The sequence below is a fragment of the Gopherus flavomarginatus genome, chromosome 5 (genome assembly GCF_025201925.1).
Source record: "Gopherus flavomarginatus isolate rGopFla2 chromosome 5, rGopFla2.mat.asm, whole genome shotgun sequence".
Classification (NCBI taxonomy): domain Eukaryota; kingdom Metazoa; phylum Chordata; order Testudines; family Testudinidae; genus Gopherus; species Gopherus flavomarginatus.
The window spans coordinates 26,405,591-26,419,545 of record NC_066621.1 but is presented as its reverse complement, the minus strand read 5'-3'; the positions used below and the strand labels follow the sequence as shown (position 1 = coordinate 26,419,545).

Here is a 13,955-nt window from a genome sequence, read left to right as displayed (position 1 = left end):
GTCAGGCAGCTTGAAGCCAACTTCCACGTGTTAGTAATGACTGACATACCATTTCTTCATCTTCTGCAAGGACAAGGTCATAATCACTGAGGGCTACACAAAATATGATCGCTGTCACACCTTCAAAGCAGTGGATCCATTTCTTTCGTTCTGATCGCTGGCCACCAACATCAAACATCCTGGAAGAGTGAAGGGAAAGTGGCTCAGATGTCATGCAGCACTCACCTTCCTACTCACAGGAAATGGTGAAGAAAAACTTTTCAAAGTACTTTCAGCAAGTAGATTGCAAGGAAAATGTAGAGAGATACAAAGCCATAAGGCCAGAAGAAACTCAAATCCTCCAATTTATGGGATCTGAACTATTTGTTCTAATGAACTCAAGTTTTAATTTAAATATGAAGATTCTATGCCTTCCAGTTGGAAATAACCCTCAACAGTAACTCGAATGGAAAAAATAGAACCTGCTGCTTCACCTTGGCACTTTTCCTTGTTTGTTATCTCACATTCCCTGTAGCAATAACCCATTGGCTTCACTGGATGCAAAGCACCCACTCTGCATAGATCAGTTCTTCCAATTACCTATGCTTGGTTCTCTGAGGTAACATGACCTGGACCTACCATTGGGATGCTGACAAAACTTTTAAGAAATTGGGTGTTGCAGCAGTTTAATATATAGTTAATGAGCTACAGTTGTTTAAAAGTTTGGGGCAAAACATTTCTAAATTTTGCTGGAAGATTTTTGGCTATAAAACAAAGATATGCAAGTTTCTTGGAAAGTTACAATGCCCTCCTCTCCAAAGCATTTTGAAGAGAGGTAGTATTCTCCGCTGGTTTCCCACAATCATTAATTACATTGGGTCAGATACAAGTCAATATCCAAGAGGTACAAAACCAAAATCCAAGTTGACAATCAGAGCAAACAGGTAGTCAGACAAAGAGAGGAACTATTCAGTGTGTGCCAACAAGAACACAATTTAATGATTCTGATCAAAAGGGCCAGAACTGTGGCTCAGCAACTCCATGCTTTTATTTAAAACACGCTGTCCCAGTGGACCACACTATGAAAGAGGGAATTTTGTATAAAGATATGTTATTTAGTTTGCAAAGCTCTCCATTACCTTTAGTGTTATTGCAAAGATATCTGAAAAAAGAATAGTGCCTCTCAACCCCCCTTCTCCAAGTTGATCCTGAATTCAGTCATGCCTTTGGAACATCTCAACCCAGTAGGGAAGTGCAATCCCAGACTCAACATTGGGACTTCATTGCAGGATGAAAGGAAGAAACAGTAGGTTGCGAGAGAGAAGACTGCTGCTTTGTGTTTAAAATCTATTTAAGCATTTCCCTAAGCAGGCCCTTCCCTTTGAAATGAGACGCCTTGTGTCTCAGTTTGTGGATGCCCAATTAGTCTAAGCAGGCCTTGTTAGCCCTGTATAAGCCAGTTTCCTAAAGGGAGATTTGAATGCTCAGCCTTAATGATCTACTTTAAACAAAAAACCCAAAAACTTATTTAGCAATATAACAACTCTCTCTATCCAAGCCCATATGATCTGAAATTGCCTCTTAGCCAAATCTTGGCTGGGCCCTTCTACCCTCATCATGTACCTACTCTCACATCTATATCCCATTCATATGGATACATAGAGGGATATAGTCGTGATTGTAGACCCCAACAGGAAGTTGGGTGAGGGCTGCAGAGCCTTAGATAACATCTGCTGCACAGCAGATAGCTGGAAACTTTCCTTATTTTTCCTATTCATAGAAATGGTGAAAATAAATGTCTGCTACGCTGATCTCAGTTTCCCAGGAGTCAGAAACAAGTGGCTTTTTAAAACAAGCGCTGCACAGCATAGCAATGTTAATCCCAGTACATAGTGATGGAAGAAGACTAGTTTCCCCTGAGCTTACCAATAGCCATAAAAATAGCTCTGATGCAAAGTGCGCAAGCATTTTCTGTTAACAAGTCACCGGTTAGACAGCTTGGAAGCCAAGGTGCCACTATACCCCCAGAAGCGTGCAATGAGTCAGATTTCATACACAAGTGTTTAGACTGTTCCTATGTCCCATTCAAGCCTGGTTACACAGAAGGATCAAAATCACAGCTGGCAAATTAATGCTTATTTAAAGTCTTATGTAACTAAAACTTCACAGAATTCCAGATAGGGAAGAACCTGGTCCATGATACAAACAGCAGTTTCCTAGGACAGCAGTTTCCTAGGACAATGTTACACAGCACTAATGTCCACCGCACAGAATTCTCGCTTGTGTGTCAGTGAACACGCTCAGAATCCAAAGCAAGGCTTAGCTAGAAGAATAAATATGAAGCTGTGCTAACCCTACCCTTCCCCCCCCACAACAGCTTGTAAGGAGGATAAAGAGGGAACTCTGATTCATCATACTTCAAGGGACACTGTCAAGGTTAGGCTCAGTATCTGTACCACTTGAAAAGGTTTTACTTGTATTACAATAGAGGGCAAGTCCCTGCCCCTGCACTCTTGCACAATAAAGGCCGCCATTTTTGCCAACACTTATGCATGCCCCCTGCTGTACTACTGTATCTCGAGTTTTGCTAACAATGCCATGCAGGCCAGTCAGAGCCAAATTAATTTCAGCTCCCTTAGAAACACAGGAAAACAATGCACTGCAAATGACAGAGACCAAGGCTATAGGAAAGGGCTCTTATCTTATCAAATGAAGCGGTTAAATGCAAACTAAAACCAGTAGCCAACAGTGTCCTTTTAGTAGTTTTTGATCCTGTAAGCAAGCATTCAGTACCTGTGTTTGCGATTCCAATAGAAAAGCAGCTGAAAAGAACAAGAGAATGTAAATAAAGAGTCAGCAGTCCCCCAAGTGAGCAACTCCAGTAAGAACAGAATAATTAATGGGTCAAGTCACAATTTACTTGAAAGGCTCCACAATATGTGCATGAGGGAAAACTGGATACCAGTCATCACCAAGCACCAGTGCACTCAGCAGAAGGCAGTGCAATCTGCAGGGGGAATAACATCCTGCAGTAGCCTGCACCATACTCACTTGAAGTACAGGTCCTTGAAGGTGAAGTGAGTTTCCACAATGCCTGTAGTCTTCACTCTGGTCCGCAGAACGTCTTGCTGAGTTGGAATGTAGGTCTGCTGGGATATTCTATCCAAGTCATTTAGGTAACTAAACCAAAGAGACAATCCAAGACATGCTTTTTTTTTAGTCTGCTTCCTTCCTATGAACCTTTTATAAACTGCAGAAGTCATGGTGAAGTGCATTAGTTCTGTTAGCACAGCCCAGACCTCCAACATGCACCTCTATTCTAGGGTTTCCTATAGCCGTATACTATCCAGGCTAACATAGCATCAGTTAGTAACAGATAGTGCTCAGCTAGTCATAAGCTCAAGCTGGGCTATAGAATAAGAGTGTGGAAGACAGAGTGCAGAAACAATGATCACAGAACTCGCACTGTAATTAATACCCTTTGCTAAAGACTTACACTAATGTACCAGAAGAGAAGTGAATAAAGCCCAGGTTTCTGCTCATTGTAAAGGGTAAAAGGCAGAATGTGGCAAAACAGTAAGCCACGTTCATAGCTCTATCCAAAGCATGACAAATCCAGCCATCCACTCACGCAAAAGCAAGCAGGAATCTTTCCCTGACAACTTGGGGCCGCTTACCCACAACAAACTCTCAATCTCTAGCTATTATGGGGCAAAAATACTTATGTGACCTGATGCACTTCTACCTTCCAGTGCCTCCAGGCCCTCTGAGACCAGAATTGTGAACTGACCGAGGCCTATCTCTTTGCTCAAGCATCCCTCCCATATAGCTGGGCTATGCACTGGAGCTCCCCAGAGGCTGCTGGGCGGAATCCTTTCCTCTCTGCAGCATCACAACCACTCTGCAGCGGCGTCACCACTTAGACCACCTTCAACTCTCAGCTTCATACAAATATCCCCTTTAGAGCTCCAAGTCATGTAATGGGTGCATCTCTTCTAGTCTGGACCCACAAATCCTGCTCCTGCCTTTCATCCATTTCAGAAGAGTTGTTAACTGCAAGCTCCTCTATCTTTGGCAACCTGAGAGTAATCTGTAACTGTGAGTTTTGAACTGGTAGGCTTTAGCCTTTGCCCCCACTTCTAGCCCTGCCAGTTCTTGGACTATTGGTAGATAAATTTTCTAGCTAGACCCTACCTCCTCCCCCCATTGGATAATTTGTCATAATTTGGTTCTACACAGTCCTTCTTTCCACTCAGTAGCATAACAGACAAGTTGCCAACTAGTTCAAAGAGTAAACTTCTCAGCTGTCTACAGGATATGCCAGGGCACAGAACAGGGTATTATTAATGAGGTTTTAGAAAAAACTATATAACTGCTTTTGGTGTAGGTACTTTAACAGACTTGTGATAAGTGTATTTCTGATGAGAAATAAAGATCCTGGGAATTTCTAGCCCAGATTAGCCTAACACCACAGGAAAATGTAACTGCTCTAATCACACATACCAGAACACAGCTAATTTAGCAGCAAAGCACTAATGGAAAAGAAGCTACATAAACCAGACAGCAGAGCCAAGTGAATTAAGTAACAGCACTGGCAATAAGTATTAAACTCTAAACAAGCTGTGTCCTGTTGGTAGAAGAATGCAAGTGCTACCTCAAGAGCTGGCACTGTAACAGCGAGGCTGTGATAACAAGCATGTGACTAGCTAGTGAATTATTTAAACAGTTGCTCTGCTTCCTCCATTAGCACACTTGTAATCTACTCACTACATTGTCAGGTTTCAGCACAAGACCTATTGGAAGCAAAACTGGTTTAGTTCTCTCATCAGCTCTTTCTACAGCAGATGGTAGATACTGACTGAAGTTATTTAACTCCTCCACCAAATGAATTGAGAAATCCCACACACATGCTTAAAACACAAAGCTACTTTAGTCCAGTAAGCACCTTGTTTCCATTAGTGATTGAAGTGTGACTCTTAATGATCAAACAAACCTGGTCCAACTGACTGGGGAGAGAATCTACAAAATACTATATTAAGACGCCATGAAAGGTCTTAACCAACTCATTCGAAAAGGTGGAAATGAACAATGCTACAGGAGAATACTCATCTGAACCTCCCCGGTCGGCAGAAATGCATTTTAAAATGATCAGAACACTGGCAGCATCAAAAAGGACTCTGCTGACACCAGGAAGTAAGCCTTCGCTTTTCAATTTTCCCCATACACACGTAGCAACAAAAGCTCCCTCACTGCACTTCCTTATCTGGCATCAGCTGCCCATGACTTGACAGATGTGGTTTGCTCTCTGTGGGAAGTGGCTGCAACCACACCCATGCAGCACTGTCCTGCAAAGAAGTCCTTTCTACAGAGGGAAGCTGCAGAATCCTAGTCAGTTACAAGCTGCTACTAGATCTGTGCGCATAGCTTCCGTATAGCACACCATGTAAAAATCTGTCAGCCAGAATAAAAAAGTAGAAATGCAAGAAGAGAAAGTCGGGGACAAGAGAACGATGCAGAGACCACATTAATAATCCAGTTTTCCCACTACTATGTGGGTAAAAGTTAAGACAAACTAAGACAAGACAAATTTATCTACCATTCAAAGAACAGATGTGTTTATCCTAATATGAGACAGTCTTTCTATATCCTACCTGGTTTAGCAATGTTCCCTTCCCGGGTGAGCACCTAGGGCTTTCCTGCACCTTGTTAGATAATTTCTTAACTATTTTTGACAAAAACATTTGCTCCCTACCCTACACCCTCTCTTGTGGGGGAAGCTTGTTTTCATGCTTCAACTATCCCCTGTAAAACTGGACGTCCTAAAATTGAGATTTCAGCTACAGAGGGGGTGAAGTTTTCATAATTAAGCCCAGGACTTGGCTCACCATTGAGGTTTCCCAGGAGAACCCATACTAGTTTTGGGGCAGCTCCAACTTGAAATAAAATAAAATTTGGCAGCTTCAAGTTTCTCTGAATCTAAAACTCAGAAGGAATCTCATGGTACAAAGCAGAACATTGATTTCTCAGAGCTTCTCAGGAGACAGGCAGGTTTTGGCAGACATCATCAATGAGTTGGACAGGATTCAGTTGGTAGCTACAATAGGCTCCCCCTCCTCCATATGTTCACATGAGCACCAGAGTGGTATTTTCCTAACAATGCAATCATGTTTCCTCTAACTACTGGGAAGAACAGTTAAAAGGCCAAACAAAGAGCTAAAATCTCAAAGATTCATACAAAGCATTTATTATGGAAGAGTCTGTAGGATACCGAGTAGTCACAACTTGAGCTAAGGGAGGAGTTGTCACTAACAGATCTCTAGGGAAAAGCAGAGAACACAAAAGACTGCCTTCTGACTCCACACTGAGGAGAGGGTATAAGAGGGCATGAAATCCCCATGACAGTATTCAGACAGTTCTGTATTTGGGACCACTGAACTACAAGCTTTCTAGAAAGGCTGTACCAAAAGACCAACATCCATAACATACGAGAACCAGGGAGGTACAATATCTTTCAGTGCCTGGGTAGAAGCTCTTCTTCACAGAAGTCCTAGATATTGCTCTAGTTATAGCTCTTCTTACTCACAACCAAAGAATATCCATTCATTCCTTCCTATGCAGTCCTCGGGAGCCAGTCCTTCCTGAACTGAAGATAATAGTCAGGAAAAACAGCCCCAGACAAAAGTTCTGATAAGCCAGGCATTGAGATAGAAGATTGAATTCCCTGTATGTAGAAATAGACTGTGCCTTCCCTACTGTGGTTAGCTGAAGTTAGGAAGCTGTTGTGGCTAGGTAAAAGTAGAAAGGGATGCACCAAACTGAATATGACCTTCAGCACCTCCAATGAAGGGAAGGACAGATTTTATTTAATTAGGTTTGTCAAACTGAATATGTCCCTTCAACTATCAGGCCCAGCTGGGAAGGGGTCAGGAGTTCCCTGTAAAGGGCAGGGACAGCTCAGGTAAGAGGAGCTGCAGGAGGGAGGAAGGGTTCCTGAAGTACGCCCTGCAGCAGGGGGAACGAAGGGAAGCTGTCTTCTCCTTTCAGCACCAGGGGGAAAAGCCATTGGGAGCTGGGTGGAGGATCTGCTTTTGTTTCACCTACATCTTCTGTATGAAGAATAAAACTGCGTGACAAAAAGGATTTGGATGTGGCAGCGAGTCCTTCCTAGGAAGGTAAGGTACATGAGCGAGGGGAAGCAGAGGTAGTGATAGCCTGGTGCCCGACCAGGTAAGGCGATGGTTCTTCAATGGGCCTCTACACAATACAAAGTCCATTGTACATGAAGCACAACAGCACAAGTGGAAAGGTAGGAATGTGCAATTAGCAACCACTTCTGAAAAACCTAGGTTAAGTGACTTGCCAAGCATCACATAGGGACTCGGACACAGCCTCATTCACTACACATCTTTCAACTTCTGCAACAACTGAAGCAGAGAGCATTACAGACAACAACCACTTTTTGCTGGAAAGATTGATCCTGTAAACTGAATGAGACTGAAGTGTAGAAAATAATACCATGTGATCACATAAGTAGATTGCACCATAATGCATATGCACAATGAGGCTGGATTCAGACTGCACAGGTAATCTTAATTCCGGCATTTCCCAGCTTTGGGGTGATTAACTTTGCAACACTAGCATTCGTTTCTTGTAATTTTTCTGTGTAATTTCCTTTTTTTTTTTTAAATGAAAGAATGGAAATTCCATCACATGGGATCATACTGACACCCATAGAGGTCATCAGCAGGACTGGAACTATTAGATCCACCACACAGACTTCTGACACTTGATAGCTAGACTAAATTGTCATCAGCTAAGCCGACCAGCGCTAGAGAAGAATGGGACACTGCCATTTAGAGGGCTTCCAGATATTTATTGATAGCAGATGAATGGTGAGACTCTGGAGGGGAGTGTGAGACTTCAGCTCATTTCCTCTCCTCCCATCCCATCCCAGCCCTGTCCTCTAGTTCCGTCTCTTCCCCACCTCGGCCAATCCTACTACTCCCCACACCTCAGCTTCTCAGCCAATTTCTCTCCTCCTACCCCCATCTCCCTACCCAGACTTCGCATCTACTGTCATAGTCGTCATCACCCTCCCAGCTCCTTGTCCCGCTCTTTGCCCAGCCAATCCCAGTTGACCCCTAGCAACCTGGCTCCTCAACAGATTAGTGTCATCCCCTTTCCCCTTCTCCCTGAAAACACACACTTCTTCTCCTGCCCTCTCAGTTGCAGTCACTTCTAACCACCACCTCCCTCGGCGACTCAATCTCAGTGTCTCCCCCGCCCCCACCCAACATACCGACTCCGTTCTCTTGCCTTCATCATCTGTCTTCCCCTCCTCCCTAATTCCAAGTCTACATCCACCCCACCTCTTTGTCCCAACCTACTTCCCTGCCATTCCACCCCCCACCCACCCCAATCCAGCTCTAGCCTTTGAATCAGGCAGCTTCTTCCATGGTACACTGGCCCTGAAGACGAGGTCAATGAGCGTACAGGAGAGAGAGGCTCCCTGCTCACAGGAGCCAAGCATGATCCCCAGCAGCCCAAAACAGCAACTGCAGGGAAACTTCTACTCAGCATGGACAGAATCTTCAAGGAATTTGCTGCCAGAAAGGAGTCTCTAGTGAGCATGTGCAAACTGCAATTTTTCAAAGGTTTATAATTTGGTGGATTTTCAATGTATTTTCACAGGGCTGGCAAAAGCTACATCCCTGACACAATGGCCAGATCCCTACCAAATTTCAAGCCCCTGCAAAAAGCAAGGGGGCAATAGAGCTTTCCAAAGAAAAGGTCACCAAAAATTCCAGGCACCCAGCATGGAGAACTTAAACCCAAACAGTTAAAGTTTGGCAAAGTCGTAAGCAACTGAAAACAGGTTCTCCTGATGGGAAGTATCGGGGCTGCCAGACTGGGCTAAAATACAGAACTACTCCTTTTGCCCAAAATAGTTTCCCATCTGGTGCAACACCAGAAGAAACCTGGTAAAAATTACTAAAACGAAGAATTGAAAGAAAATGGTTTTTCCTATACTGGTTTTAGATCCTCACAGTCAAACGTTGTTCATTACATATTTGGTAGCTTAATTATAAGTCTAGTTTTCAGGAAATACTAATCCTTACATTAACACTGAGGAGATCTCAAGTCACCTTCCAGATAAGCTACAACAATTTGTCTCACTACACTGACGTTTACAAACAGACTAAGCTACTTTTATACTGGGAAGGCAAATCGACAAGTTAATTTATTCATGACATTAGAAATGCAAGTAAGTTTTTCATGTGATAAGGGGAAGACAGCAATGAATTCTATAAATGGATCCCTTTCCTTTTCATTGCAAGATCTACTTTGATCAGCTAAAGCACAGAGCCACAGAATCAGACACATAGGACTGGAAGAGCTCTCAATAGAGCAGGCAACTGGATTAGGTGACCTGAGGCAGGACTAAGTATTTAGAGCCAATCCCCTCCTGTCTCAGCATATCCCATCCTGCCAATCTACCCATCTAAGGTAAACACTTCCTGAAGTGTGACTTGTATTCCCATTAAATGCTTTCTGACTGTCCTTTAGAGGAGCACCTAGGCACTGGAAGTACCCATTGCTCTGACCACACCACAGTTATAAGTGGCGTGGTTGCTACACAAAATGCTGCCAGTAAAGGTCTCTTACTAGGATGCTGAGTCATTAAGTTGATACTCTCTTGATCTGCTGAAGCAGGCTTGGACCCCAGCATCTCGCCATAATCGTTTAATCACTCCAGCTAGCTCAGGAGTCATCACTCCTTCCTCAGCACTTCCAGCCAACACAAACAACTGACGGGCATCGTCCTGCAGGAAGAGAGCAAAAGAAAGGTTCAGTCAAATACCATTACAAGTTAAAATGAGCCTTCACCACCACAAACGCCTGCAGTGGCGCCACTGATAGTTTCCTGACTGGCAAAGCTAGATTCCCCTGCCCCTGCCGTCTACCCACTCCGTTAAATCAATATTCCTCCTTCAACCAGAAACAAATGGACCGAGAAAGAAGCAAACTGCTCAAGAGCATGTGGTTTCAGGCAAGCAAGATGTGTTAATCAGAGGGAGGTGGTGGTCATCTGTGGCATACAGCATGCCCACAGCACCACGAACCCTCTCTTCTGAGAGGAGGATCATAGTTCCAACTTAATAGGCAACGTTTAGGATTTTAATGAGGTACATGGGGCAATATGAACCTTCAGCATTACATCTTGTGCATGGCACATCTCCTCAGACGTGCTGCTGGCTTTCGAAAGAATATCAGTTCTGTACAATAAGCTACTGAAGGAATTAAAGCTTTTCCTGTCTAAAACTACAAATTCTGTTTATTAGAGGCCATAATGTGTAATACCCCAGCAGGGAAAAACCCAGTGTCAAAAAGCAAATACTGGGTGATTAAAGGTTTTAGAGCTTTGAAGAACTGCGATCTCCCTTAAGGGCTGTCAAAAGAAAGGGGAATTCCAACTTCTTATTGGGAACATTTCACAGGGAGGAAGGATAGGGACCAATCAGGATTCCAGTGTTTGTTTGCATTGGATTACATGAAACACTTGTCAGAAAAATTATAGGCTCTCAATTTCCATATTGAAAAGCATCAGCCAGATTTGCAACTGAGAAATAGGCTGACCTACTTTGAGGTTTCTGTGATGATGCAACTTGTATCAGCTCTATTTAAGGGGTAATGTTGCAAGGTCGTTTTACTCTGCCAGCAGTACCCCCAACTTGATGAGCTGGTCTGCTCCCAATACTTACTTTCTCCTGAAATCAGCCCTTAAAATGCTGCTGCAGGGCACAGAGTTAACGAAGAACCAAGGTAGCCTGTAGGATAATGCCCAGGTGCCAACTCTAAGGGTATGTCACTGCAGAGTTAGCCCAACTGATCAATATCTGGCCTGCGTTTATGCAACCACACTGCAAGTCCCTACCCGAGTTAGAGCCTTCGCTTGCGCAGCACTCCTCTGCATCTCGCTAGGACAGCTGGGGGCATATCCCAGGGCTCTACGGGCTGTTGTACACTGAGCTGCTCTAGGATTCTTTCCCAGTAAGTTGTGGGAGGAACTGCCTGTCCTTCTGGGCACATAGGAGAATTGTACGAAGGCACTGAAGGACTATCAGCACTCGAGTGCTTTAGCCTGGATCACCCCTGCAGAATGGGCAGGATACCAGCCATAGTGAAAGCAGAACCAGGGCTCTAACCTCACTCCCAGCCATGCCAGCTAGCCCAGGTTGAAAGCACAACTGAACTAAGGAGAGCGGTTTGTGTTTGTGGACAAGGGACATCCTGGGGGGCTTAATCCCACAATTACACTATTTACTTCCTGCTCTTTTGTATTTGTGCCACCTTTTCAAGTGTCTCCTGGGACTTCCCTCATTCGGACTCATTCTTTCTTGACTTTTGTGGGTGGGGAAAGCAAAGAAGAAATGCCAGGAAGTTTGCTAGATAGGAGGGACTCAGAGGGGGGAAATTTTAGTGATATCACAGAGGATTTGGATTTGGAAAGGAGAATGTCAAAGAGTTATCTTTGTGATGCTCTTAATCATTTTTACATTGTGAAAACTCATTAGAATCTGATTTAGATTAAAAATTTGAAGGGGCATAACTTTCTGAAATACTACTGAACACTGATGCAAGAGGCCAAATATTTTAAATTAATTCATAAGAGTCTTTTGTTAAAAATGTAGTAACTTGAGCTGAATCCAAGTATTTTGTATTAGAAATAAGTTCAAAAAGTTGTCAAGGCTCCTTTTTGTATCTGCAATAAGATACTCCATGCAGGGTGTTACTAATACTTTACAGATTATCAGATGTACTCCACTACTGCTATCTTGTGGCTTAAAAATATTTCCACCACATGTTCCATGGACTGAACTTCAGATGTTCATTAATATGATCTACATTAGAGAAGCAAGCTAAAGGAAACGAGTGAAATACTCACTGCTCTGGCAACTTCCCCAAAGTCTATCTTTAGCCTTCCCATGGCTCTTATTATTGCAATGATGGACTGAATGGTATTGCTGTAGACAACCACTTTATACTGTTTGCATTCTTCCTCTGAATAGCCATCCTCATGGATGATCCTGAAACAAAAGCAAGCCATAATCACAAGCTAAATCAGGACAATAATGTTGATTTCTTATTTCGTCTAATACAGAAATGCAATTTATACCAATTTAAATATTTAGGCTTCTACTTACTTCATCTGCTTCACAATGGTGCTTTTACCAGACTCTCCTGCACCTGAAAAGTACATACAAACTCATGTTAGTTTTAACTTCAAATTAAAACTAAGAGTCAAAGTGAGATGTAGCCCCACATCTAGATGTTGATTGGATTGAAGTGAAGAACTTAATTGTGCAAACTCAGCAGTTAAACATCATCTTCACAACAGCTATTCCCAGCAGTGATCCACCTCTGACAGTGGCTCCCTGGAGAGACCAGGCACCGTACACAATGCTCAGTTTGTATTCTCAGCTTGTTTATGAATGCTGACAACCAAGTGCTCATCTGTTCACAGAACAAGGAAGGTTATACTTCTGAATTTCCAAAGTTCTGACTACTCATTTACTCTCTATCTTCCAGGCAGATAGGACTGTAAAATAGGGAAGGGGGGGCGGGGCGGGCACTAAGATACTTCAGTTTGTACACCGGCCGATCCAATACATTAATGATCTCCCCTGCAATACACTAATGATCTCCCAGGCAGTGCTCCCATTACACATGAATTTGAAGGATACAGAGCAGTGTAAGCAATAGGCATTAACAAGGAAGTTCAAAATTTTCACCATGGCAAATATACCTACACCTTCGCATTATGTACAGAACGTGAGACAGCCAAGTTTGAAATGTCTGTATTTGCTTTCATTTCCCACGCCACTCTGGGCCATAGGTTTCAAGCAGCGTGATCTTCTGTGATTCAGAAGCATTGGCATGCACAAGACGACTATACTCTGACTTTACTACACTTGATCTTGAGGACAATTCCTAGCAGAGCAAGTGGGAGAGAAAAAAAACTGCTGCACCAAGGGAAATCAGATGGCAAACACTCGCCACAGCAATATTCCAACGTGCTAACTTGCATTTACACATTGTCTAATTTTAAAATCAAAGCCTAGGTTCTTTGTTTGCTAGTTCTGAAACATCAAAATGATGGATCACAAGCAAGTTATGATAGAAACCCAGTCTACTGACAAGTTCCAGCATTCCCACCTTCTGCACCAGCAGTCTGTCTTCCTGGAAGTGGAAGAGTCTACTGAACCCCAGATTCTATTGTGCAGCAGTTTATGGAAACCTAATCTAAAATAGCAACAACACTATGTTTGCTGTAATGATAGGATAGGACTGGACTAAAGAATTCCTTACATGTCAGATCGTAATCTCAAGCAAGGAAGGCTTTTCCCCATTTTAGGACAGCAGTCTGGGAAACTTAGGACAGAAGATTCCAAAGATAATGAGAAGTGAAAGTTTGCCTCAAAGATGATCTTCTTGGCTAGATACCAGGCCTCCCAGCTGTACCATTTGGCACACACCCCTCCTCAAGCATTTGTCTTCAGGTGGAATCATTTTGCTGACTACAGAAGGGCAGACGACTCAGCTTTCCAGAAGTTCACAGACCCAGCCAAGAGTCATCTTAACTCTAGAATGTTCTACCTTTTAGATACTTTGCTTTTCATACTCGAGCATCCGACAGTGCTTTACAAATGACATACATACCCTGCAGAAAGGCAGCCCACCCCACCCACCCTAGAGAATGGAGGTGATAACCAGCTCTCAGAGCAAAGAGCATAGAAGTGGCGTGGCAGGTAAGTTTTAGACAGACATTCTGGAGCAAACAATACTCTTCAATAAAAAGTGCCGAGGGTTCTAATTTTCACCCAGAGCAAACAGGACATCCGTTTAAGCTCTCATCTAAAAGCAGCACTCAGTAAACTAGAATTCTATTATCCACAGAAGGATGAAGAGAAGCG

The 13,955-nt window shown here is 43.2% G+C and overlaps 1 protein-coding gene across 1 annotated transcript in view; it reads right to left on the bottom strand.

Moving 5' to 3' along the window:
• Positions 1 to 13,955, bottom strand: part of GNAI3 (G protein subunit alpha i3) — a 32,902-nt gene that overhangs the window by 3,239 nt on the left and 15,708 nt on the right. The window contains exons 2-6 of the mRNA XM_050956363.1: positions 12,186 to 12,228; positions 11,927 to 12,068; positions 9,646 to 9,803; positions 3,031 to 3,159; positions 50 to 179 (exon numbers count right to left, since the gene is read on the bottom strand). Of these exons, the coding sequence (XP_050812320.1) occupies positions 50 to 179; positions 3,031 to 3,159; positions 9,646 to 9,803; positions 11,927 to 12,068; positions 12,186 to 12,228 (602 nt within the window). The remainder of the gene's footprint in view (positions 1 to 49; positions 180 to 3,030; positions 3,160 to 9,645; positions 9,804 to 11,926; positions 12,069 to 12,185; positions 12,229 to 13,955) is intronic.